A 25,245-nucleotide genomic window follows, 5' to 3' on the forward strand; every position below is an offset into this window, starting at 1 on the left:
AGGAGATGGGGAAATTAAGTGCCGGAGTCGTGTCGCGTTATCACAAAATGGATACACAGTTAAAGACAAAGGAATAACAGTGAGCGCGAGAAATGAAACGAGATCAGATAAGGTCAGTAAGGTTAAACGGGGTGTTTTATTTTAAAGGGGTATTAACTGTTTCACATATCATATTTCGATCATCGTGTTCTCTTTTACTGTTTTGAAAATCCGGCCAAGATGTTTTGTATGTTTTCTGAGTACCCCCTTCTTTTGCTCTCCGTGTTAAGTCCCCCTTCGGAGTGCCATCACAACACAATCAATGTCTATTTCCATGAATGAAACCACAGCGCATCACATCAGATTTGTGAAGTTGTAGCGTACAGTTTTGTATCATTTTTTGTATATTTATGGAGAATTGTTGTGTGGTAGCATGGGTGAGATCACTAAATTATTCAAACATGCATAACCTCTTCAGACATGTTATTTTGTTGACGGAGTAATGTTACAACACAGGGGTCTTCAAGGTTTTTCAGGCCACAGACTCCTAAACTGATGGAGAGCTGGAGCAGGGACCCCTACTATATAAATGAAATACAGCTGTGTTTTATATTAAAGTGGGCCTAGTGTCGTGTCGTCCTGCACAGGTCCATTTTTGGAGACCTGCACCCTCCTGTACCCTCCCGCACCTTCCCGCACCCTCCCGCTCCTTCCCGCACCCTCCCGCACCCTCCCGCACCCGCCGCCTGTTAACCCGTGATTAAATCAAAGTTAAATCCGCACCCGCCTGGACCCGTTAACATTCCAGTTGTTACCCGCCCGTGCCCGTGATAAATCGAGGTCAGCCTATTAGTCTGACTGCTGAATAGTCCAGGACTAATCCAGGACTGAACCAGGTCTGGTCCAGGACTAAACCAGGTCTAAACCAGGACTAAACCAGAAGCGCAGCCGGTGAGCCAATCACCTTCGCTGATGGGTTTTATATAATAAATACACTAAAGTCACTCTCTCAGCCTCAGACCAGGAAATGGCACTTGCTTTCAGGGCAGGTATTTTTCTCCCATTCTTTGTTCATTTGATTCACTCGACCTGCCCGTGTGTCGTCACTACCCGCTCGCATACATACATAACTACTCAACTGTTATTGTACATTCAGTGCTAGGGGGGTATTCCATCAAAGTCACTTAAGGATAAGTCCAGGACTGTCCTAAAATCCTGAGCTGAAACTAGCTCCATCTCCAGTTTAAGCGTCAATTCGTTCCATGACAGAAATAAGCCTGAGTCTGACCAAAGCTAATTCAGGCCTGAAGTTTAAGATGTGCTTTTTGTGCTTTTGTGCCCCAGAACAATGGAGCAATGACATCATGGAAAATAAGCTCAAAGTGTGACTCTTCTTTAACAATTTGATTAAACGAGAGAGGAGCCACAGTGCACAGACAAGAGTTTGATATGGGACACTGAACTTTTCCAGTCACTCTGATCTGAGGAGTGAGAGGAAAGACACGATTCCCCCCTCCTCTCCTGTTTGCTCCTCCTCCTCTCCCGGTCACTCTGCGGTAGAGACAAAGCTGGCTGCATAATGCGGACTCCAGAGCCTGTGTGCGATAGTATGTGTGGACCTTAAGTTCCACTGTGCGTAAAAGTTAAACTACAAAACTCTTCACATTTAGCCTAGAATCCAATGTGTTTGCAGTTTGACAGGGAGCGAGAGACGAGGGGATGAAGAGAGACGTGATGAAGGAGCGAACAGACAGAACCCACTGAAAACCAGTTTTTACCAATATTTAAATGATTCACCCTTTAAATGATTAATACTTTAATGAAAGAATTACATATATAAATGAGTAACACTTTAATGAGACTTTAATCAAAGAAATACATTTATATCATAAAATTCTCTAACACCAGTTCATCTTCATCTGTCCGATCATCGACCCCCTGCAGTACCTCTCTCTTACAGTGGCTGTGCCTAATTTTTTTATTTAATAAAGTAAAAAGAGTCTTGCCCTCAGTTTTACACATTGTAAAAGCAGCTTTAAGTGTCAAAATAAGACCGCTGTGTACTGTCTGGATCGAATTATAAAGCATTTTTATCATCCGCGAACCAAAAAGTATTTCGGCTGTGTTGTTGGTGTAGTTGTTTTTAGGAAAAGTTGTCAAAAACTTGTAAAAACTCATCTCAGTAAGAAATTATGCCAGGAATGTGTTATGAAAGTGGGGAATAAGTTTGTACCACTGTGAAACTCTTTAGACTGAACTAGTCTTGTCGTATTATGCAGGCGCAGTACGACTCCCGCTTATTTCAGCAGTGTTGCAAAATACTGAACCAACTCCCGGTAATCACGGTGGCTGATTATTTGCAATGACGCATTTTTCAAAACAAACAAAACTAATATCCAGGCTCTGTTTGAGTTTTGTCTGAGACGCGAGAGAGGAAAGCGCATTTATGCATACTGTTGTTGTGTCCTTAGGCAAGACACTTTGCCCACGCTGCTTATTATTAATGTGATATGTGTGCTTGTGACGGGTGGTGTTGAGGAAACTGAAGTGCAGATTGGCAGTTTCCATTAGTCTACCCCAGAGCAGCTACAGTAGGACTTTAGCACCACCAGGTGTGGAGTGAAGACCTGTGCTTGGCCTACTTATAATCTCTGACATCTCTGGATCATTCAAGTCGTTGTTTTGGAAGTCTCAAGTCTTTGACCTCAAGTCCAAGTCAAGTCAAAGACAGGCAAGTCCAAGTCGAGTCTCCAGTCACTGGCTCATATGTCCAAGTCGTCTGCTTTGAGCTTCAAGTCTTTAAACCAAAGTAGCTTTGGTTTTTGCAATTTATATGAATTTTATACTAAATTGTACTTCATTCAAGTCATGGAATATTTATATATGAGTATTTATGTAGTTGTAGAAATGCATTTTTTTCCTTTTGACATGTGCATCATTACAGTCAGAACAGAAAGAATTCAGATTTAAAAGTGCTTAATAACAGTTATTTTTTCGTGTAGTCTGCACTGAAATGCAAGGATCATGTTGTTTGTAGTTCTCTCTGATTTACTGTAGTGTACTGTATATTACTGTAGTACATTTGATGACACCATCTCACAGTACTTCAGTTCCATCCAAAGTAACAAACAGAGAAGTAGGACGGACATGTTCCAGTTGTTCTTGTAAAATTAAGCACCGCATTTATCAACTATAAAGAGAAAAGTATTTTCTAAAATCATATTATATATATATGTTTAGGAGAAGCATATATAAGTAGTTACAACTTGCAAGTCCCCACCTCTGGACTCTGCACATTTGAAACCATAATATTCATCTAAAACAAGTTAATAAAAGTTTCGACCCAGCTCACTATGGTCAGAGAAGTAACTAAAAAAAAAAAAAAGTGGAAAAATTGTATAAATTAAATCAGGTTTACTTAACACAAATGTAAAAGGTAAATTTAGGCAAAAGGGAGTAATTTACATGGGTTAAACAAAAGAGTAACTAAGGGGCAAAGTTAACAAACAAACACAAAGTCAGTACTGACCAGATAATGACTCAAACCCACAGAATCACCACAGAGACAGAAATGACAGACACATAACAAACTAAACTAGTACACAGACAGTGATATACGCAATAAAATGCTTGAAAATAATCAACTTTGCTGACAATTTGTCAGGCAGAGAGACATTTTTTGGCCTTTTGGTGTATGTTGAGGGTGATATTTGACAGTAGAAAGGCAACAAGCCCCAGAATATTTTTCTGCTTTGTCAGGATACACCATGTCAAATTTTAGGGTTATTTAACCATGTATGCAGTTACAGTACCTTATTTTTTACAGTTACATAATTTCGCAAATAGCTTTTCTGAAAAAGGGTGTTTTTGGGCCCTGAGACCAAACAGGGCTGAGTTGGGGTTGGTCCCTATCAACTCATGATGGCCCAAGATATAAGATAACAGGAAATAATAGTTTCTTAATAGTCCACGACCCGGCACCGGATAAGCGGAAGAAAATGGATGGATGGAAATACTAGTGAAAAAAACATAGCAAAAAACATCCTGAGGGGTGTTAATGGCTCCCGGCCTATAGTGTCTCTTTCACAAATACAAGTACAAGTGCAAGTAAAATACAGAGACACACTGAAACACACACAATGACAGACAGCCCACAGAGGCCAGCAACCCCTAAAAGGTGCCCCCAATCTCCTTAAATAGGGGGAGGAGTCTGGAGGTGAAGCAGGTTTGGGCAGGTCTAGAAGTTCTCCACCAATCAGGGAGCAGGACTCGCAACATTAATTCACGAAGACAAGAAAGAAATGAAAACACATACAAAACAAGTCAAAGAACTGGAGGCAGAGGCCCTAACAATAAAAGAAATAAGTCTGCTGATTTCCGCGTTATAAAACTGCGGTGCTGACGTGGGAGCCGACATCGCTGTAGAAAGTGAGTCAAAGCCTGCACACTTACTCCCAAACTGCATCTAATGAAGGTTTCGATCAGCGGCTCTTCGTCAGGTCATGGTTCTCTCCGTGTGCCGCTTCCATATAAACCTTCCGCTCACAGATTCATTGGCCAATCCTGAAGCGAGCCATAGGAGATGTCCACGCAACACAATATATGACTCAATATACACCGCACATCATATAACATAAGCCATTAGCCAAGTCCATCAATCATATGTGGTCATCGGACAAGTCAATTACATCAGAAATAAATACAACATTATAAGAAGTGTTGATGCTGACGTCGCTGAAAACATCACAACGAAGCGCGGCACGGCTGTCACCACCAACGAGCACCAGGATTTTTTTAAACGCCGTCAAATCCTACGCATACCACCAATTAAGAAAATAAAATGTGAGAATGAAGTACGTACAGAGCAGGCTTTATCGACAATATGGCTTCTTGAAGATAAGTGATTAAAGATTACTGAAACATCCACAGAGCGATTCGTTCAAATAAGTGATGAAAGATTACTGAAACATGCAAGAATGACTCCAAATACAACTTCGGGTGCGGGGAAACAAACACAACATGGTTAAAAACACAATTAAAAACTTGATTTTGCTTCATAGGTGTGATTGAACTCATTAATAAAGACATGAGTTCTGATTTCTACACATGAAAAACACCAATTTAACATGAGAAACATCAGAGAAGAGAGATGAAGCGAGAGAAAGACGAGGGGGGAGAAGAGTTTGAGACAGGAAGAGAAAGCGAGAGAATGAATGAAGAGAGAGCTGGAGGGTGAGGGGAGATGGAGTGAGAGTGAGAGTGGGAGTGGTGGAGGACAGGAGACAGAGGTAAACACAAAACGCCCAGAGGAAAAACAGGGAGTGGAGAAGAGTTCATTGTGTTTACTCAGGCCTCCAGGCTCAGCGCGGTGGACCTGTCACTCACATATATCAGTCATGGATGGACTATTACATCAGATGCCCTCCCCGAAGCGCTCTCCAGCCATTGACGTATTTTCTCGAACTGTGGTCACAACATCTCTGCAGCCTTTCACTATCTGTTCTGTTTTTTTGTTGTTTTTTTTTTTATATATATCTTTATATTTCAGACACACCATGTACCAACTGAGATGAGACAAAAGTTTGGAACTAAACCTTGACTAGACCAGGACTAAACCAGGACTAGATCAGGAATGAACCAGGACTAAAAGGGCTCAAGAGAGCTCGCTAAATTACTCAAACATGCACGGATGAAATCTAAAACCTCTTCAGGCTTGTTTTTGATGAGGGAACACTTGCCACATTTACATGAGAAATTTAATTCAGAATAAAAAATAATTTAATTCTGAATAAAAATGTATTAATAAGTGATTAAGGACACAACGACAGAACGTGCTCAGAGTGGTAATTTGGGTGAACGGCCCAACTGATTACAAACTCCATTTCGTTAGATTATAAAAGTAATTCTAGTATCAGTGCAGTGCATTTTGTAGAGATATATCAACCTATCAGGCTGATTAGTGTATCACTAATCAGCCTTAAATCTCCAACACAGGCTGATATTTAGTTTTGGTTGACCTGCTGCCTAAAAAATATCAGTAGAGCTTCATAAGTGCACAAAGATAACTATGACTATAGTTAAAACTATGACTACAGAAGCCAGCAGACAGCTATGCTGCTGGTGAAAAAAGGAAGTTTTTTTTTTTAGTAAATTTGAATTATTGTACATACAGTAATTTGGGGGAAAACAATTCAAAATCAGCAACACGAGAGTGGTCTATCGAAGCATAGCAAAAAATAAAGTTTCAGATAACCTCCATTAGAACCCTGCTTTAGGTTTTAGCTTACAAAAGATGATTTAGGAAGAAGTTTGGAAGAAAAAGGAGATGTTTTAGAGGTTGCTCAAGCTGCATGAAGAAATTGACTAATTTTGCATTTTCAGCAGCGTTGGGCACGTTACTTAGAAAAAGTAATTAGTTATAGTTACAAGTTACTTCTCCCAAAAAGTAACTGAGTTAGTAACTGAGTTACTTCACTATAAAAGTAACTAGTTGTCAGGGAAAGTTTTTTAAAGGGCACACTCACACTGTAGGACTTTAGAACCGTGCTGTGCTCAAGTACGATTGCGTCGGGTTCTATGTTCCACACTCACACCTGCACAACCAAACCAGGCCACGATGACGATGACGTCATCACACACTCTTGATCTGCCCAATACATTTTTAATAATTCCAGCAGTAGACTGGGCTGATGATGAAGACTTTCAGAAGGAGCTAAAACTGTGCATTCCAGGAAAGTTTTTGATGATGCTGAAAGGAGGTGACGCTTATTCAAGATTTTAACTGTAGCCAAACAAAGAATAAAGATCAGAAACAGAATCTACTGCAGGTTGTCAAAGAGCACAGGCACATCTGTTGTGATGCCAACAAAGCCACAGTGGAGCTGGATTTTCTACGCAACTTTTATGGACTTTTATGTTTGCAGAATAAAATGACAAATTATTCGAATACACCTTATATTTTTGGTTCGCTATGTTATAGCGCAGTGTAGGGCAAACTCTAAATATTAATTAATTAGCATCAAATTTTGACCCACATATTTTGGCCAGATATGGATATGGAAATGCAGGGTTTGGATCTAGAGAATCTTAAAAAAATTAAATAAAAAACAGCAGCCATGAAAACATCAGCCATACAAATATTGAGCTTTAGTATTTAGTCTATAGTTTAGTCTAGTTAATTTGCAGTTGTTCAAAGTTATTCCTCACTTACCTTATGCATTCAGAGCAGAGTTCATGTTCAGAGTGGAGTTTTGCCATGAGGGTGAAGCAGTAAAGCTAACGACAATTAGAATATTAAGTGACTTTTGTCCTGCTTATACAAGATATCTGTACTGGGGTAAGGCAAATGTCACTCAAATATGTGTCCTTTAAGCTTTTGTACATTTAAATATGCAAATGTAACAGAGGACACCACAACGCTTTCACTCCAACATATGAAAATGAAATGCCAAACTCCAGTATAACCCTGCTGACCCGCGTGGAGCTGAGTGCCTTTCTCTGATGCACCATTTGCAGATAAACCGGAGACTTGTCAGGGTCCATTTTGCTCCGACTTCATCCTGGTTCTTCCAAATCCACAGGGGGCACTTCAGAGCGCTTTACCCCCTCTGCGGAGCCTCTCTCTGGGCACGCCGGCACAGATTTATGGGGGAGCAGTGGCCTGGTGAGCTCGGCTATTGACCGCTGCTGATAATGTCTTCATATATTAGCCAAGCGCAGGGGGATCAGAGCGGAGTTGATTTAATTGCGTTTGAGAGCAGTTCTTGTGAATTCTTTGGAGTAAATTTACACTTTAAACATTTTGGAGCGGGCCACTCGATAAAGCTGTGGCAGGAGTCCAGTGCTCTGTTTGAGTGAGTGCTGTGGTTTTATATCTTATTTTATGTCTAGACCAAACCAGTGTCCAGCTGGCTACATCTGATGTTCTAGTTGGAGTTGGCTGCGCGATGGTAATAATGAAGTGCTCTTACATGGCACTTTTTAAAGGGCCACTGCGTAACCTTTCTGCTGAAGGATTGTCTCCATGGAAACAGTATTGCATTGCATTAAATGGTTCACAGTATTTTATTAAAGAGAAGGTATTATGCAAGAATCGACTTTTTGGAGCTTTCTACCTTTCAGTTTTAAAGCTGCACTATGTGACTTTTCTGGTAAAAGGTCTGCCACTTGGTTGTCGCCATGGAAACACTATTGCATTGCCTTGAATGTTTCACAGTATTTTATTAAAGAGGTGGTATTATATAAGAATTGACCTTTTGAATCTTTCTACCAAGCAGTTTTTAAGGATTCACTATGTAACTTTTCTGGTGAAGGATTGTCTCCATGGAAACACTCTTGCATTGCATGGTTCACAGTATCTTATGAAAGAGGAGGCCTTATGTAAGAATCTGTATTTTGGAGCTTTCTACCAGGCAGTTTTTAAAGGTGCACTATGTAACTTTTCTGGTGAAAGGTCCATCACTTGATTGTCACCATGGACACACTATTGCATTGCATTATATGCTTCACAGTATTTTATTAAAGAGGGGGTATTATATAAGAATCGACTTTTGGAGCATTCTACCATGCAGTTTTTAAAGGTGCACTGTGTAACTTTTCTGGTCAAGTTTTGTCTCCATGGAAACACTATACCATTGCATGGGTCACAGTATTTTATTAAAGAGGAGGCATTGTGTAAGAATCCACATTTTGGAGCTTTCTACATTGCAGTTTTTAAAGGTGCACTGTGTAACTTTTCTGGTGAAAGGTTCGTCACTCGGTTGTCTCCATGGAAACACTATTGCATTGCATGGTTCACAGTATTTTATTAAAGAGGAGGCAGGTGAAAGGTTCACCTGGTTGCCTTCATGGAAACACTTTTTCTTTGCATTCAATGTTTCATAGTATTTTATTAAAGAGAAGAACTAATTTTTGAATCTTTCTACCATGCAGTTTTAAAGATTCACTATGTAACTTTTCTGGTGAAATATTGTCTGCATGGAAACACTATAGAATTGCATTGTTCACAGTATTTTATTAAAGAGGGGGTGTATTATATACACATTGAATTTATGGAGCTTTCTACCATGCAGTTTTTAAAGATTCACTATGTAACTTTTCTGGTGAAGAATTGTCTCCATGGAAACACTACAGCACTGCATGGTTCACAGTATTTTATTAAAGATTCAGCTTTGTAGATTTACTATCATGAAGTTTTCAAAGGCACAATAACTTTCTGGTGAAAGGTCCATTGTTTCCATGGAGATTTTATTTTTTTGGTTTGAATGTTTCACATTATTTTATTAAGGAGGAGTTATTATGCAAAATTAATTTTTATTTTTATTTTATTTATTTATTTATTTTTTAGCTTTGTGCAATATTATAACAATGTTCCCTCTTCAAAAACATCCCTGAAGTGTTTATTTCTTTATATTTTTTTGTCATTCATGCATGTTTGAGTAATCTAGCGATCTCTCCTGATCCCTATTCGAACCCTCCGTATGATTAACTGTACGAGTCTGTCCAATGCTCAGCCCACAAAACCCTCCCAAACCTCAGTTTTCTATAAATAAACAAAAACGTGACACAAAACGTACACTAAATTACACTACAACTTCACAAACCTGACGCGATGTGCTGTAGCTTCATTATCGTTATGTGTCCGATTGTGTCGTGATAGCGGTCTGAAGAGGGAGTGACTTAGCACGGAGAGGAAAGGAACAGGGGAACTCATTGTGTTAAAAGCGAAATTGAAACTAAGTCAATTTTGTAATTCAGCGTTGAGTTTGGCGAATACAGCATTTTCAAAAACAATAAAAAGTAACGTGGTGATCGAAATAAGTCAATAAGAATAGCCAAAACACATATTTTACTTTTAAATTCGACAATAATGGACTGGTCTGAAGTGCTTTGGCAAACTTGAGATTTCCATATAGTCTTCTCATTCATCTCCGCTCTGTTTCGACGGGCTTCTGTGGAGGAGTTTAGAATGTTGTAAACACGATTAATCTCCATTTTTCCCCGGCACCTCTGCTCCTCCGCCGGCCTGTCATTTTCCCAGCATGCACAGGGGCGGAACAGATAGGAAAAATGACTCCGGAATCATTAACATTAGACGGAAGACTGAAATATGAACCGCTGAACTAATACAGAAACCCCATGCATTTCAGAGCAGGTCTTAACTACAGGTTTTAGACGGAGTAACAACCCGTGGAGGCGTCGCTGCTGCAGATGCCACTGGATATTGTTAAAGAGGGAGTATTACACTTCTTTGGGGTACTAACAGTTGACACAGAACATATTTAGATTGTCACGTTGGCTTTGAAAATGACATGAAAATGAAAATGACGGTTGGATTTTGATGCTCTGAGTACCCTTCGCTCACTCTCCTTTCAGAGCGCTATCAAAACACAATTGTCGTGCAGTTCGCTAATGATACTCCTGAAGATGATTATTTTGTATATTTATGGAAAATTGCTGTTCTTTTTGACTGGCCTTCCATTTTCTTCCGCTTTATCTGCAGCTGGGTCAGGGGGCAGCAATGTAAGCAGGGACTTCGAGGCTCGCTTTAACATCGCTAGTTTGATTATTTGGTCCGCACCAAGAAATAAAGTTGTTATTACGTTGCATACAGACTTCATGTAGACGTACTTGGACCACTTTGGCCATGGTTCGAGGTTCACCTCATGACACCTCATGTCTTCTTCACTCACCACAAATAGGAAATTAAATATAGTCCAATGATGTTCACTTGGTCTTCCGATAATTCATGTTACTATGGCTACGTTCAGACTGCAGCCTGAAGTGACCCAAATCTATGTGACCCGTGTCTGATCTTTTAATGACAGTCTGAACCACACAGATCCGATTTTTTCAAATGCGACCCAGGCCACTTGGATATGTGCTCCTAAAACCGATACATATCTGATCTTTTGACATGTGACTTCAGTGTGAACGGCCAAAGCACATTCATCCCACCTACACGTTATCAACAAGACACAAACGTCACTATTCTGCTCTGAAGTAGGTGAAAATTGTTAATGAACTCCATGTCACTGAAGCAAAGCACATCACCACTCACCACTCTTGGCTACCGCAACCACACGTTCCTTTCAACAGACGTCGCAGCCGCAGCCCCACAAAACACCACGGCCAAAAACCTCGTCCTTCTCCTTCTCAATCTCCTCCTTAAAACAAGTAAGTTGTTCATGTTCTGGCTCCGGTACGAGAGGAACTTTAAAATCTCCAGGTGCTCAATGCTGCGTCCATGTTTATACAACTTCTGTAAACACAGAGCACGCTCGCTGCGGTTGACGTCATTGTGTCCTCCAGTGCACATGCGGGACACTTTTGGGCCATTTAATGTTCACAGTGGAGTTCACATACAAGTCGCATTTAATTGGAAACAACCTCGCAAAAATATCGGATTTCACAAAAAAATCGGAATTGAGCGTTAAGCCCTGCAGTCTGAACGTAGCCTAGGTTCTTTTTTTCAGACCAAGAGTTTGTTTTCATACCTGACAGTTTCGACTGCTCACTAGCGGTCTTCCTCAGTGTGGTCACGTGATGTTGCTGTGATGTGTACAGTCAACTGATTTAAACAGGTCATGTGACCACTCTGAGGAAGACCGCTAGTGAGCAGTTGAAATGGTCAAGTATAAAAACAATCTCTTGGTCTGAAAAAAAGAACCTAAAAACACAGGAAATGAAATAATTAGTATCCTCTCCCATGATGCAGAGTTTGGCATTTTGTTCAGAGTCCAGCGGAACAAGACCACCTCTTTTTTTGAAGTTCTTTGCTTGATTTAGTGTGGATCCAAGTGCGATAGATGCTTTCACGCCAACAAAAATTAACCGAACTAAGAGCTTTTGGTTTGAATGGAATGTTTAGTGCGCACCAACTAATGTCAGTGTGAAAGCATCCTCAGACTTCCTTCACCGCGGATAATTCCTCCAGCTCCTCCGGGGAGACCTCAAGGCGTTTCCAAGCCAGCTGCGAGACATAGCTCCTCCGGTGTGTCCTCTGTCTTCCCTCAGGGCCTCCTTCTAGTGGGACATGCCCGGAATGTCCAGGAGGCATCCAGAACACATGCCCGAGCTCACCTCAGCCTCTCGACGAGCTTTGGATAAGATTGTACAGCGAAAATACTAAAATATGCATAGAAAACCTCTTCAGGCATGTTTTTCTTAAAGTTTATCTAAATGCAGGGCGTCAACAAGTTGGAGCATCTAACTTGGATGTGTTTCTGAGTAGAAATTCTGAAATCACGGTATGTTCCAGTTGTTGTCATTCAAGTTGGAATTCTGAACATCCAACCATCAAGGACAACTTGAACGCACCACCATTTCATACAATCCAAGCTAGACCAGAGCTAGACAGAACAAGACCAGAATGAGACCAGAACTAGAGCAGGTCAAGACCAGAACTAAACCAGAATTAGGCCAGAGCTAGACCTGGACTAGCCCAGGACTAGACCAGAGCTAGACCAGAGCTAGACCAGAACAAGACCAGAACTAGAGTAGATCTAGACCAGATCAAGACTAGAACTAAACTAGAATTAGACTAGAACTAGACCAGAGCTGGAAAAGGACTAGACCAGAACAAAACGAGAATTAGACCAGAACTAGACCAGAGCTAGACCAGAACAAGACCAGAACTTAACCAGAATTAGACCAGAGTTAGACCACAACTAGACCAGAAGTAAACCAGAAGTAGACCACAACTAGACCACAACAAGACCGGCACAAGACCAGAACTAGACCAGAGCTAGACCAGCGCTAGACCAGAACTAGACCAGAACTAGACCAGAGCAAGACCAGATCTAGACCGGCATTAGATCAGAGCTTGATCAGAGCTAGACTAGGACTAGATAAAAACTAGACCAGAGCTAGACCAGAGCAAGACCAGAACAAAACCAGAATTAGATCAGAGCTAGACAAGAACTAGACCAGGACTAGATTAGAACTAGAACTAGACCAGAAATTGACCAAAATAAACTTTTTGCAGGGCGTCACAAAGTTCTAACTTCTAACTCGGACTCTGAAATATTCTCAGAGTTTCCAAGTAGAAGTTCTGAGAACACGGTGTGTACAAGTCAAAACTCTGAAAACCTGACCTCCGAGGACAACTTGAATGCATCGCCATTTCACTCAGTCCAATAGCCCCTAACGTCTGCCCTTTAAACTGCCCAAGCTGCACTTCGAAGTTGATTAAAACCCTGTGATACGACGTTAAAAACCGAGCTCAAAAATCCTCAAAAGCTTCGATAAAACTGCTGAGTGAATGTTTAATCTCTGCGTATAATGTCTAATTGACCCTTTTTGATTTGCTAATTGGGCCCGTTCACATTCAGCCTCTCTGTGCCCTGTGTGCTTTATGCTTGTGTGTCTTTTCTGTCTGCTGCTCGTCTCTGGTTTGACGGTCTCATTTTTAGTATTCACCCGCAGTTTGTCCTTATTATGGTGGACAAGGGCCTCTCGTCTAGGTCAGTCTGAGGAGAGCAGCTTCAGAGGCACTCACCGGAGCCAAGACAACCTCTGTATGTGAACGGGACAAGGCCACAACAACTGATACTTTGCGGTGGATATCATTCACATTCCTTACACTTAGACTTAGACAAACTGTATTGATCCACAAGGGAAATTATTTGGGCACAGCAGCTCACACATCGCAACATAATAAAAAGAGAGAGAGAGAGAGAGAGAGAAAAATGGCAATAAATTCTAAATAGAAAGTAGCAAAAAAGAGCAAGAGGGTCAAATAAGGCATTATTATATAAATGTAAATGTACAAGTCAAAATAAAATAGAAAATAAGTATTCAAATATAAAATCTCAGCTACTGTTTTTCCACAGCAAAAAGTGAAGTGTTAAAATTGACTCTCACAGAATCAGTTTTAACAATTTCCAATCTGTTCTAGAGTTAATTTAAGATTTTTGGAAATTTTAATTAAGTAACACTGGACCAAATATCCCGTTTAACCTCAAGATCAAGAGTTATATTAATGTTTTGAGAGTTAACAGATAACACTTTGTAGGGTTATCCTGATTTAGCTAAACAACACACAGAGGTGGTTTATTTTTACACTTTATTTGAGTTATTATAATTATGTACAAAACTGGTTCAAACTGGTCTTCTCTCGTGGGAGTTTGAGGTGGTGGATGGGAGGTGCCAAATTAACTCTAATGGAAGTTGAATGAATACTAGGAGAAGATGAATTAACACTAAGTGGAGTTGAATTAACACTAGGGGAAGTTGAATTAACACTAGTGGAAGTTCAATTAACACCAAGTGAAGTTAAATTAACACTAAATGAAGTTGAATTAACACTAGTGGAAGTTCAATTAACACCAAGTGAAGTTGAATTAACTTCTGCCATATCAACTCTTGCAAATAATCCCAATTTAAACCTTCAGTTAACTTTTCAAATACTTAAAATGACATTTTTGTGTTAAAAACAACTCTGAAATAATTTACCTTGAAATTTTAACCCTGCAGTTTTTGCAGTGTACAAGAGGTCACAGCTATTCCCTGGTCTGTTTGAAGTGCTCTTACTCAAATAAGAGAGCTGTATTTTAGCACATAGACCATAGAAAACGGATGGAATTGGAACATTCACAGATGAGCTGATTTGTGCTGTTAAACTCTAAGTCTCTCACACATAAAATTACAGTCACAAGATAAATAGCATTAGCCAACAGTTTTTCAGTTAGTCGCACTCAACGTTTTTACTGAAAACCAAACACCTGGACCATGAATGTAGTTCACTTTAAACATTTTGCAGTGGTCCAAAGTGATTCCTCATTTACCTTATGCATTCCAAGCATCCTAATTATTCACTGTGACGAGTTTATAAGCACTTTGCAAAACTTTCAGAGGCCAGTGCAGAGTTTTGCAGTCGTGGTAATGACTAACTAACAAGCAATTCCTGATTCTCTTATACTAAAATTTTATAATTAGATGCTCAAGTGGTCACGATACAAAAATTTCAAACTCAATTTTGAAACTAACGAATAAACTTGATAGTGAATAGTGATTCGCGATACCCCACTTATAATAAAAACACTCTTTCTTGAGACAATAGAATGCATTAAATCTGCATTGCATTACATTTTCAGCATTAAATCATAGTACCGTATTTTTCAGACTATAAGTAGCACCGGACTATAAGTCACGCTTTTTGGGGGAAATTTATTTTATAAAATCAGAGACCAGGAACACACATTTCATCTTGAAAGTCAAGTTCTACTAATAACAATAGAACAGAGAACAACAGACTGTTAACGTCACAGATGAGCAGTTCTTCAGATAACTATAGCATCAACAACAGAACAAGTTTATCTCACTCCAAATCTCACTCCATTCAATTCTTCATCCTCGGTGTCAGTTCTGAGCAACTTGGCGACCTCCGGAGGTAAACAGAGTGCCACTTCCTCTTCTGTGTAGCTGTCGTCAGACTCAGCATCAGTTCCAGTTAGAATTATTCCAGACTTTCTGAATAGCAACAGGATGGTTTCTGTGTCACTGAAGTTCAGGCTTTGTCCATCCATCCAGTGACTTCCAGGAAAGTTGCATGGTGCATCCTCCCTGTGTCACAAGTTTCTCACTCACTCCAAACTTTTTTTCTGCTGCTTGATTACTGTTTTCAGCTGCAGATTTTGCTACTTGCAACTTGTAATCTGCAAAATATGATTTTCTTTTTGGGGGCAGAAGTAATGGTGCGATGGACTGACATGATACAGACAGGACAGAGGCTCTTTCTGCAGGAGACATGCACAGTAGAGCCAAGTGACAGTGGTAGTAGTAGTAGCAAATACTCACACACAAGACTACAGCCTCTCATGGCTGTGAGTGTGAACATTTTAATATATGAGTGGAAGTCGCAGGACCACCCAAACCATGAAAAAAAGTGTGATTTATAGTCCGAACAATACCGTACTTTCTTTTCTGTTCCCATGTCTGTGTAATCCCTCAGTGGTTCAGGTAGGTTCCATAGTGGTCCATAGGTGTACACTAGTCTATGTGCTCCTATACTTGTCCTGATACAGCTCAACATCATTCTAAAACTATTCAGGAAAGCTTCATTTCTGTCCTGTGAATGTGACTTTTTTAGTATCAGCACCTGCTCAAATGAGTATCCAATTTCGATACAAGTTTTTGTATCAATTAGTATGTGATGTTTAATACTTTTGACTACCAAATTTGAAGCAGACAGTAGACATCAGACTTATTTTGACCTCCATTTTGAGCCCAAACCCAATAAAATGACAAAAGCTTTGAGAGATTTGATTTGCAAAGGGAGATTAAACCTTTTACGGAGCAGATTGTTGTTATGGAAAACCCGGACTGACAGTTGTAAAGAGGACGGTCCCTGTTATGAACAGACACCACCTACACTGTATTGACTCGTTTGGTTATTTATGGTTTAGTAGATGAGTATTAGTCAATAACACATCTGCAGTACATGTCGGGCTTAACCATTATAATCTAATGTACAATCCATATCTGATTTAGCGCCTTCAGAATTGACCGGGTTTGATGGGAAAATAATGGCTGCATTTGTAATAATTAGTTTAGACAATAGAAAACCAATGTTGTATTAAACCAGTTGTTTTTTGTGCAGTTTGGATTGAACTGATTTCAAAATTACAAGAGCCATTTTCAAACATTATACAGTCTTTTGTTCATCTTTTGTTCATTTTGTCCAGTTCCCTCTTGGTGTACTCTGGTGTTTAGGCAAGAAGTAGTTTCAACAGCCAATTTTCTTAGTTTTTATCTTGAAGTGAAATAATTTCTTATTTAATCAAGATAAATTGCATCTAAACCAGGAACTTAATGTAGAACTAAACCAGGACTAGATCAGAACTTGATGGAAACAAGACCAGAACTGAACCTGAATTAGACCAGAACTACTGTAGACTGGAACTTGACCAGAGCTAGACCAGAACTAGACCAGAACTAGACCACTAGACCAGAACTAAAGCAGTCCTAAACCAAGAGTAGACCAGAACTAGACCAGAACTAGACCAGAATTAGACCAGAACTAAAGCAGTCCTAAACCAAGAGTAGACCAGAACTAGACCAGACCTAGGCCACAATTAGATCAGAATTAGATCAGAACTAGACCAGAACTAGACCAAAGGTAGACCTGGACTAGACCAGAGATAGACCAGAGATAGACCAGAACTAGACCAGGACTAGACCAGATTTAGACCAGAGCTAAACCAGGACCAAACTAGAACTAGACCAGGACTAAACCAGAACTAGACCAGAACTAGACCAGGACTAGACCAGGACCAGAATTAGATCAGAACTAGACCAGAGCTAGACCAGGGCAAGATCAGAGATAGAACAGGACCAGACCAGAACTAGACCAGGACTAAACCAGAACTAGACCAGAGCTAGACCAGGACTAGACCAGGACCAGAATTAGATCAGAACTAGACCAGAACTAGATCAGAATTAGATCAGAGCTAGACCAGAGATAGACCAGGACTAGACCAGAACTAGACCAGGACTAAACCAGAACTAGACCAGAGCTAGACAAGAATAACACCAAGACCAGACCAGAACTAGACCAGAATTAGACCCAAATTTGCTCAGCAATAGACCAGAACTAGACCAGAACTAGACCAAAGCTAGACCAGGACTAGACCAGAAATACACCAGAACTAGACTGAGACTAGAACAGAGCTAGACCAAGACTAGACCTGAACCAGACCAGAGCTAGACCAGGACTAGACCAGGACCAGACCAGAGCTAGACCAGGAATAGACCAGGACCAGAATTAGATCAGAACTAGACCAGGACTAGCCCAAATCTAAACCAGGACTAGACCAGAGATAGACCAAAGCTAGACCAGAGCTAGACCAGGACTAGATCAGAGCTAAACCAGGACCAGACCAGGACCAGACCAGAGCTAGACAAGAAGTAGATCAGAACTAGACAAAAACTTAATCTGTTTATTTGTCCTGAATTAGACCAGTGGTAGACCTGTACTTGACCAGAACTAAACCTGAACTAAACCAGGACTGGCGAGAACCAATTATTCCTGATTAAAGTGGAGCTAAGTGTGTGTTTTGGTTTTTGAAATCGTGTGTATGCAGTTGTCCAAAAGCACAGTTCAGATGCTGATTTCTCTAATGCACCTTCTAGCACATTTACTTACACTTCAAACCCCTTGACTGGTTCCCTGGATGTTCGACTTGTAATTGGTTTGGGCCTCTGTGATGGAAAAGGAATATATTAAGATCTGTTAATGGAAGCTTTGATCTGGTCTCAATTTCTCTTATATATATTTTTTTATTTTTGTTTGGTTTGTATTAGTCAAAGGAAATACTTTTATTCAGTTTTTAAAAGCAGAAAAATATGACACTGAGGAATAAAAATGCTTGATAGATAACTTTAAAGAAGCTTGAGCCTGCTTTGTAATTATATCTACGACACCCACGGATCTTTATGTTATAATTTGGACTTTTTAAATCACAATGTTCATCTAAAACGACTTCAAAGAAATAAGTGCGCTGGATGACGACATCCAAACCGTCAAAATGTTAAATTGCCTCAAAACAGGCAGAAAATTATGAAAATATGAAATGTTATTTGTATTTTGTTTGTGCTGTTTTGTACTGGGACAATTTTCATTTGTGCGATCATATTCCTAAAAACATTTATTATTATTTTTGAGGAAATTATATGACATCATTTCCGCTCATCTGACGGCAGCGGCTTTAGCAGAACTCCATAAGATCTCAAGCTGTGGAAAAGTCAGTATTATTATATAAAATATCAGTCAAAAGCAAGTTACTAAAGATGATACAGATTTTTCCACAGCTGTTATATGAGCGGAAATGACGTCATATCATCAAAAATAATAATTAATAATTTTAGAAATGAAAACTTTCACAGCACAAAACAACAAACAAAATACAAACATTTCATATCATTTTCCGCCAGTTTTGAGACTATTTTACATTTTGAGCCGCTGGATGACTTCATCTAGCCTGATTCATCAGACGGTTTCACTTCGTAGAAACCATCTGACCTCACAGCATTAGAATTCATTCACTGGTATATTAAGCTTTTCCCAAATCCCGTAGGAAGAAGAACAATAATGTCTTTCCCCTTGATGAAATTCACCAAACTTTCTCTTTGTTCCAGCTTTAAATCTTTGATCTCGGGAATCGTTGCCAACACAGAATGTCTGACTCTTCGCTGATTGGTTGGTGCCCGAACTCGCACTTCCAGGGTTTTTGCAAACCGTGTAGTATATTCTGATTCCTGACCTTGTCACTGGAGAGAAATGAAATTGAGTGGAGAAACTAGGAGTCTCAGGCCTGGCTAGACGTCATCGGCCGAAAATAAAACTGCTAATATCTTAAGAACCATAATCACACAAACGAAACGTTTTACAGCACAAACGAAACCCAAACGACTGACTCTATTTTGGGTCGTTTTAGAGCATTTTGAAGTTTCCTGGGAGCTGGCGGATCCTAATTTGACCTATAAAATAATCATTAATATCTCCAAAAATAAAGCAGCACAAACAAAGCTTTTTGCAGCACAAACAGAGCACAAACACTTGACATAGATTTGTGTAGATTTGTGTTTGACTTTTACGGAGGTGAACTGACATCTCTGTAAACGTTGTCACAACAAAGAGTCTGCACCTCCAATGGAAAAGACGACTCAAACATGCACACATCACTCCAAATACAACTTTGAGAATGTAAATGAGAAGGAGAAACAGCTATAACATGGTTCAAATGAAATGAAAAGTCCATTTTGCATAACAGGTCTGCTTTAATACCACTACATCTCCATGGAGACAAGAAGCCGTGAGAAAAGTTACGCTGTGTACCTTTAAGTGTTTTACTCTGTGGTTAAATATGTGAAGTTGATGAGTAAAGTGATAGTTATATTTTGTGTTTCCAGGATTGTGGGCCACACGGAGCCGTACACCAAACTGTGCTGTAAAGGATTCTGCATCGACATCCTCAAGAAACTCTCACGAAACATCAAGTTCTCCTACGACCTGTACCTGGTGACCAACGGCAAGCACGGAAAACTGGTGCGGGGCATCTGGAACGGCATGATCGGAGAGGTCAGTACTACTGCACCTACTGCTAGTACTACTACTACTACTACTACTACTACTGCAGCGACTACTACTGCTACTACTACTTCTACTACTTCTGTTACTGCAGCTACTACTAAAATGCTTGCCAGAGAGCTTTAAAGAAGTCATAGTGCTTGAGTCTGATATATAATTATAATCTACCACACCCATGGATCTTTATGTTATAATTTGCACTTTTTACCACTATTGCTACTACTACTACTACTACTACTGCTACTACTACTACTACTGCTACTACTACTACTGCTACTACTACTACTACTACTGCTACTACTACTACTGCTACTACTACTACTACTGCTACTACTGCTACTACTACTACTACTGCTGCTACTACTACTACTGCTACTGCTACTGCTACTACTACTACTACTACTACTACTGCTACTACTACTACTACTACTACTACTACTACTACTGCTACTACTACTACTACTGCTACTACTGCTACTGCTACTGCTACTACTACTGCTACTACTGCTGCTACTACTACTGCTACTACTACTGCTACTACTGCAACTACTGCTGCTACTACTGCTACTACTGCTACTCCTGCTGCTACTACTACTGCTGCTACTACTACTGCTGCTACTACTGCTGCTACTACTAGTGCTACTAGTAGTACTGTTGCTGCTGCTATTACTACTATACTACTACTATTACTACTACTACTACTACTACTACTACTACTACTACTACTACTACTACTACTACTACTACTGCTGATACTAGTACTACTGCTATTACTACTACAACTACCATTACTGCTGCTGCTGCTGCTGCTACAACTACTACTAATACTACTGCTGCTACTAGTAGTACTGCTGCTAATACTACTACTACTGCTGCTACTACTACTCCTACTACTACTCCTACTAATACTACTGCTGCTACTAGTAGTACTGCTGCTAATACTACTACTACTGCTGCTACTACTACTCCTACTACTACTCCTACTAGTACTACTGCTGCTCCTCCTCTTACTACTACTACTACTACTGCTGCTGCTGCTGCTGCTGCTGCTGCTACTGCTACTATTAGTACTACTGCTGCTTCTACTAGTGCTACTACTACTGCTATTATTAGTACTATTGCTGCTGCTACTACTACTACTACTACTGCTGCTACTAGTACTAACTGCTCCTACTCCTCCTCCTACTACTACTCCTACCACTGCTTCTCCTACTACTTCTCCTACTACTACTTCTCCTACTACTGCCCCTACTCCTTCTACTCCTCCTCCTCCTACTACTACTAATACTCCTTCTCCTACTACTCCTACTCCTTCTATTTCTACTTCTACTTCTACTACTACCACAGTGAACAGTGGGACTTGATAACTTCCATGCTGAATCAGAGCACATCCTCTTTCATAAAACTCGTCCCTGTTCCAATGGCAGACGTCCTGATAGAAAATGCTCCGTTAATTTGTGAACCTTTGGCACCGCTTAACTCCAGGCCAAAGATTCACGGCTGTAAACCTCCACAGAGCAGTATTTAAAGCATCGAAACCGTGCGTAGTATGTGCTGGACCGATCTCATCTCCAAATATGTAAACCTGTCACGATTCCGACAGTACAAATGTATTTACTGCTGAATAATTCACAGAGACGCAGCAGGACCGGCCTCTCCTTTGGCCCTGATCTGACCCGGGTCCCATCACAGCGCCGCAGATGGAGCTATTTCAAACACTGGGCAGCTCCCTACATGCTTTATAGGCTCGTTTAATCGTACAATTTATCTGATAATCAAAACTTTAAGCTCTCTGTGAAAATTTATCTGCTGCAACTGTTGAAATATTGGGCTAAAATATTGTTCGTAACAGTGGGTTTGGTTTTATAACTACTGTAGTGTTCTCATGATAATAAAATTTCAAACTCGATTTCGGCAGTAAGGAATACGGATGTAACAAAAACCGAAATATCTTGATATTATATTGTCAAAAGTCTCACAATAATATCGTGGGTTGATCGAATTACAAGTTCCTTTGCTTAAATGCATGGTTTTATAGATGCAACAGCTTATAAACATCAAAAACTACATATCCCATGATTCATTTCAGTACAAACAACTTGAAGAAATATGTTTGTTACTTGAATTCTTGGGATTTTGATGGAAATAATTCACACCAAAATCTTGTCAAGGTATTTTAAAAGCAAAAAAGTGTCCAATTTACAATTATATTAGCCTCTTCAAAATATTGCAATAAATATCGTACTATGAGACACATGATAATATCGTACCGAGAGATTTGGATATCATTACATCTCTCTAAGGAAAAGACTTGATATGCAATACCGATTCTGAATAAATTTGAATGCAACTTTTTGTATTGATACCGTATCGTATCTGGTTTCGATACTAGTTTTAGTCTCAATTAATATCTGATTTTTGATTCTTTTGTCAATCCTACAAATCAGAGCTCTTTAAAGCTCTGGGCAGTGCTCAACATGTTTTATCAGCTTGTTTTATTGTACGTTTTATCTGATAATCAAGACTCATTCTCACTGTGCTGTCTTATAACTTTAATTTCAAACCTGATTTCGATACTAAGGAATAGACTCGAAACTTGATACCGATTCCGATACCACGATGATTATAAAAAAAAAACAACAACACTCTATTCAGACAATCAAATATCAAATGAGTATCAAGTTTCTAAACTAGTTTTAGCATCATTTAGTATCTGATTTTCGATTAGTATCTGAAGACTGAGCTCTTGTAAACACTGAGCGGCTCTCGACATGTTTTATGGGCTTGTTTTATTATACGTTTTATATGATAATCAAAACTCTTTCTCAAAATTGTCTGTGGTTGAGATATTGGGCTAATGATTTATTTGCAGCAGTGGCTCTGATGGTACAGAGCAGTCTTATCATACCAGTATACAAACATTTCAAACGCAATTTTGATACTAAGGAATAGACTTGTTTCTCAATTCTGATTCTGATACCACGATGATAGTAAAAACACACTTTATTAAGACAATAGAATGTGATCTTCAACATTTAATTGTAATACGTTCTCATCTATTCCTGTGTGGTCTTATATGTGTAATCCCTCTGTGGTCAAGGTAGGTTCCATGTTGGTCCGTGGGTGTACACTCGTCTATGTGCTCTTATACTTGTTCTAATACAACTCAACATCATTCTAAAGCTACTCAGGAACAAGGGAGGAAATTATATTTACTCACGTTACTGTAACTGAGTAGTTTTTATGAGTAATTTGTAATTTTTAAAGTCATTTTTGGAGATAGGTAATTTTACTTTTACTCAAGTACATTTTGTATTGTGTGTGTAAGTATTTTACTTCATTGCATTGGAACCCATCCTTGTTACTGAGTAAAATCAGATTGATAGAGAAAAATAAAAAACAAATGCGAAAAAACAAAACAAAAACAGTCTGGTGGAACAGAAAGGAAATTGCGCGGGCTTGCATGTGTGTCATTTTCACTATAGAACCGTTCGTCTGTCTTGGAGCAACCTGGATGGTGCTGGCGCCGAGCCGCAGATCGTCATGGATGATATTCAAGAAGGTGTATTGAATAATTCTCAAGAGTGTGTTGTGTTCAAACCCAAAATAGGGAATAACATAAAAATGCAAGTGTTAAAATAGTAAGTGTACATTTTAAAGACAACTGAGCTTTACCAACAAAGTTTGGACTGAAAATAGTTTGTACTGTATCACTAAAAAGTTGATTAAAACGAACGCTGGATTAGATTTATGACTCATCCTTTTTTTTTTTTTTTTTTTTTTTTTTTTTTTACATCAAATAATTGAAAGTAACTAAGTAACTTTAACTCAAATTACATTTTAAATGAAGTACTTTTTTACCTTTACTCAAGTAGATTTTTAGATCGTTACTTTTACTTAAGAAGGAATTAAAGTAAAGATATTTTACTTTATTTTATTATAACATTTTTTGGTAAATTTCTGTCCTGTCATTGTGAATGTTTTATTATTGATATCTGCTCAAATGAGTACCTAGTTTCACTTCTAGTTTTCGTATCGATTAGTATCTGGTTTTAATTTTTTTTGACAGCCCCAGCACAGGAGGAGCTCTTTAAAACACTGGCCAGCGCTCGGCATGTTTTATTGGCTTGCTTTATTGTAAATTGTTGAAAAACTCATTCTGAAAATGCATCTGCTGCAACTGTTGAGATACAGGGCTAAAATTTTATTCACAACAGTGGTTTAGGTGGTACAGCAGTCGTCTTATAACCACAAGATTGGAGGTTTAATACCAGGTATGACTAATGCATATTAGGTTTGTTTTGCTCTTGGGCAAAACACTTCACCCATGAGTGAAGGTATTACTTTATCCATATAAAAATTTACCCTTACGATTTTTTTTGGTTTTGTTTTTTAATTTTTAGTCACCTGTTTTAAAGGTGCAACTTTTCTGGAGGAGGCTCTGTCACTTGCTTTACTCAAAAATATCTTTAAAAAATCTCTCTCCACACGTTTGACTTGTAACTTGGTGTCACCTGCTTGTTATCATGAAGATAGATATGTTTATTGCAATACCATCTCCACGGAGACAAGAAGATGGTGTACCTTCATCTTAAAGTTACACAGTGCACCTTTAATTTGGCATTTTACCAGTGAGATTTTTTTTTTGACACTTGTGATCTACGTGTTGATTGGAAATTAGATGTTACGTACCAACCTGGAAAATACACATTGAAAACCTCACACATAACCATCTCATGCATTTAACATGAAGGTCAGAGTGTCCGGGAGTGGGCGGGGCCTGGGAGTATCTGCGGACCAATCAGAGGCGGTCGCCGCGTCACTGTAAATGATCACAGCTCCTCTGCTCGGGGCTGGGGGATGTGACATTAGGCGTGGACGCTCTCATTTGTCTGTAAACCTGGAGCCCCATGTGTTCAATGAGCCAGCGCGGTCTGAAGGGGGGGCTAATGAGCAGCATCTAGAGCACCACTGCAGAGGATCCTGACCCCAAAGAGCAACGGGCAGAACCGGTGTCTCACAAATGGCGTCCTGCGCTGATACAAATGCCATTAGAGACGGTGGGACTGCAGTGACAGGTTCCAAACACTAGAAATGTCTATGTGAGCGTTCCTGGACGGGGCTGGGGTTGTGTCCTTTTGCAAGACACTTTACATGCATAGCGCCAAGTGAGTGTA

General features: G+C 39.6%; 1 protein-coding gene across 1 annotated transcript in view; it reads left to right on the forward strand.

Annotated features, from left to right (window-relative positions):
* grin2ca (glutamate receptor, ionotropic, N-methyl D-aspartate 2Ca) overlaps positions 1-25,245 on the forward strand; it is a 172,683-nt gene that overhangs the window by 101,729 nt on the left and 45,709 nt on the right. Inside the window, exon 6 of the mRNA XM_020925833.2 lies at positions 19,891-20,059. Coding sequence (XP_020781492.2) covers positions 19,891-20,059 — 169 coding nt within the window. The remainder of the gene's footprint in view (positions 1-19,890; positions 20,060-25,245) is intronic.

The sequence above is a fragment of the Boleophthalmus pectinirostris genome, unplaced genomic scaffold (genome assembly GCF_026225935.1).
Source record: "Boleophthalmus pectinirostris isolate CB_2022bp ecotype Guang Dong unplaced genomic scaffold, ASM2622593v1 HiC_scaffold_17, whole genome shotgun sequence".
Taxonomy (NCBI): Eukaryota; Metazoa; Chordata; class Actinopteri; order Gobiiformes; family Gobiidae; genus Boleophthalmus; species Boleophthalmus pectinirostris.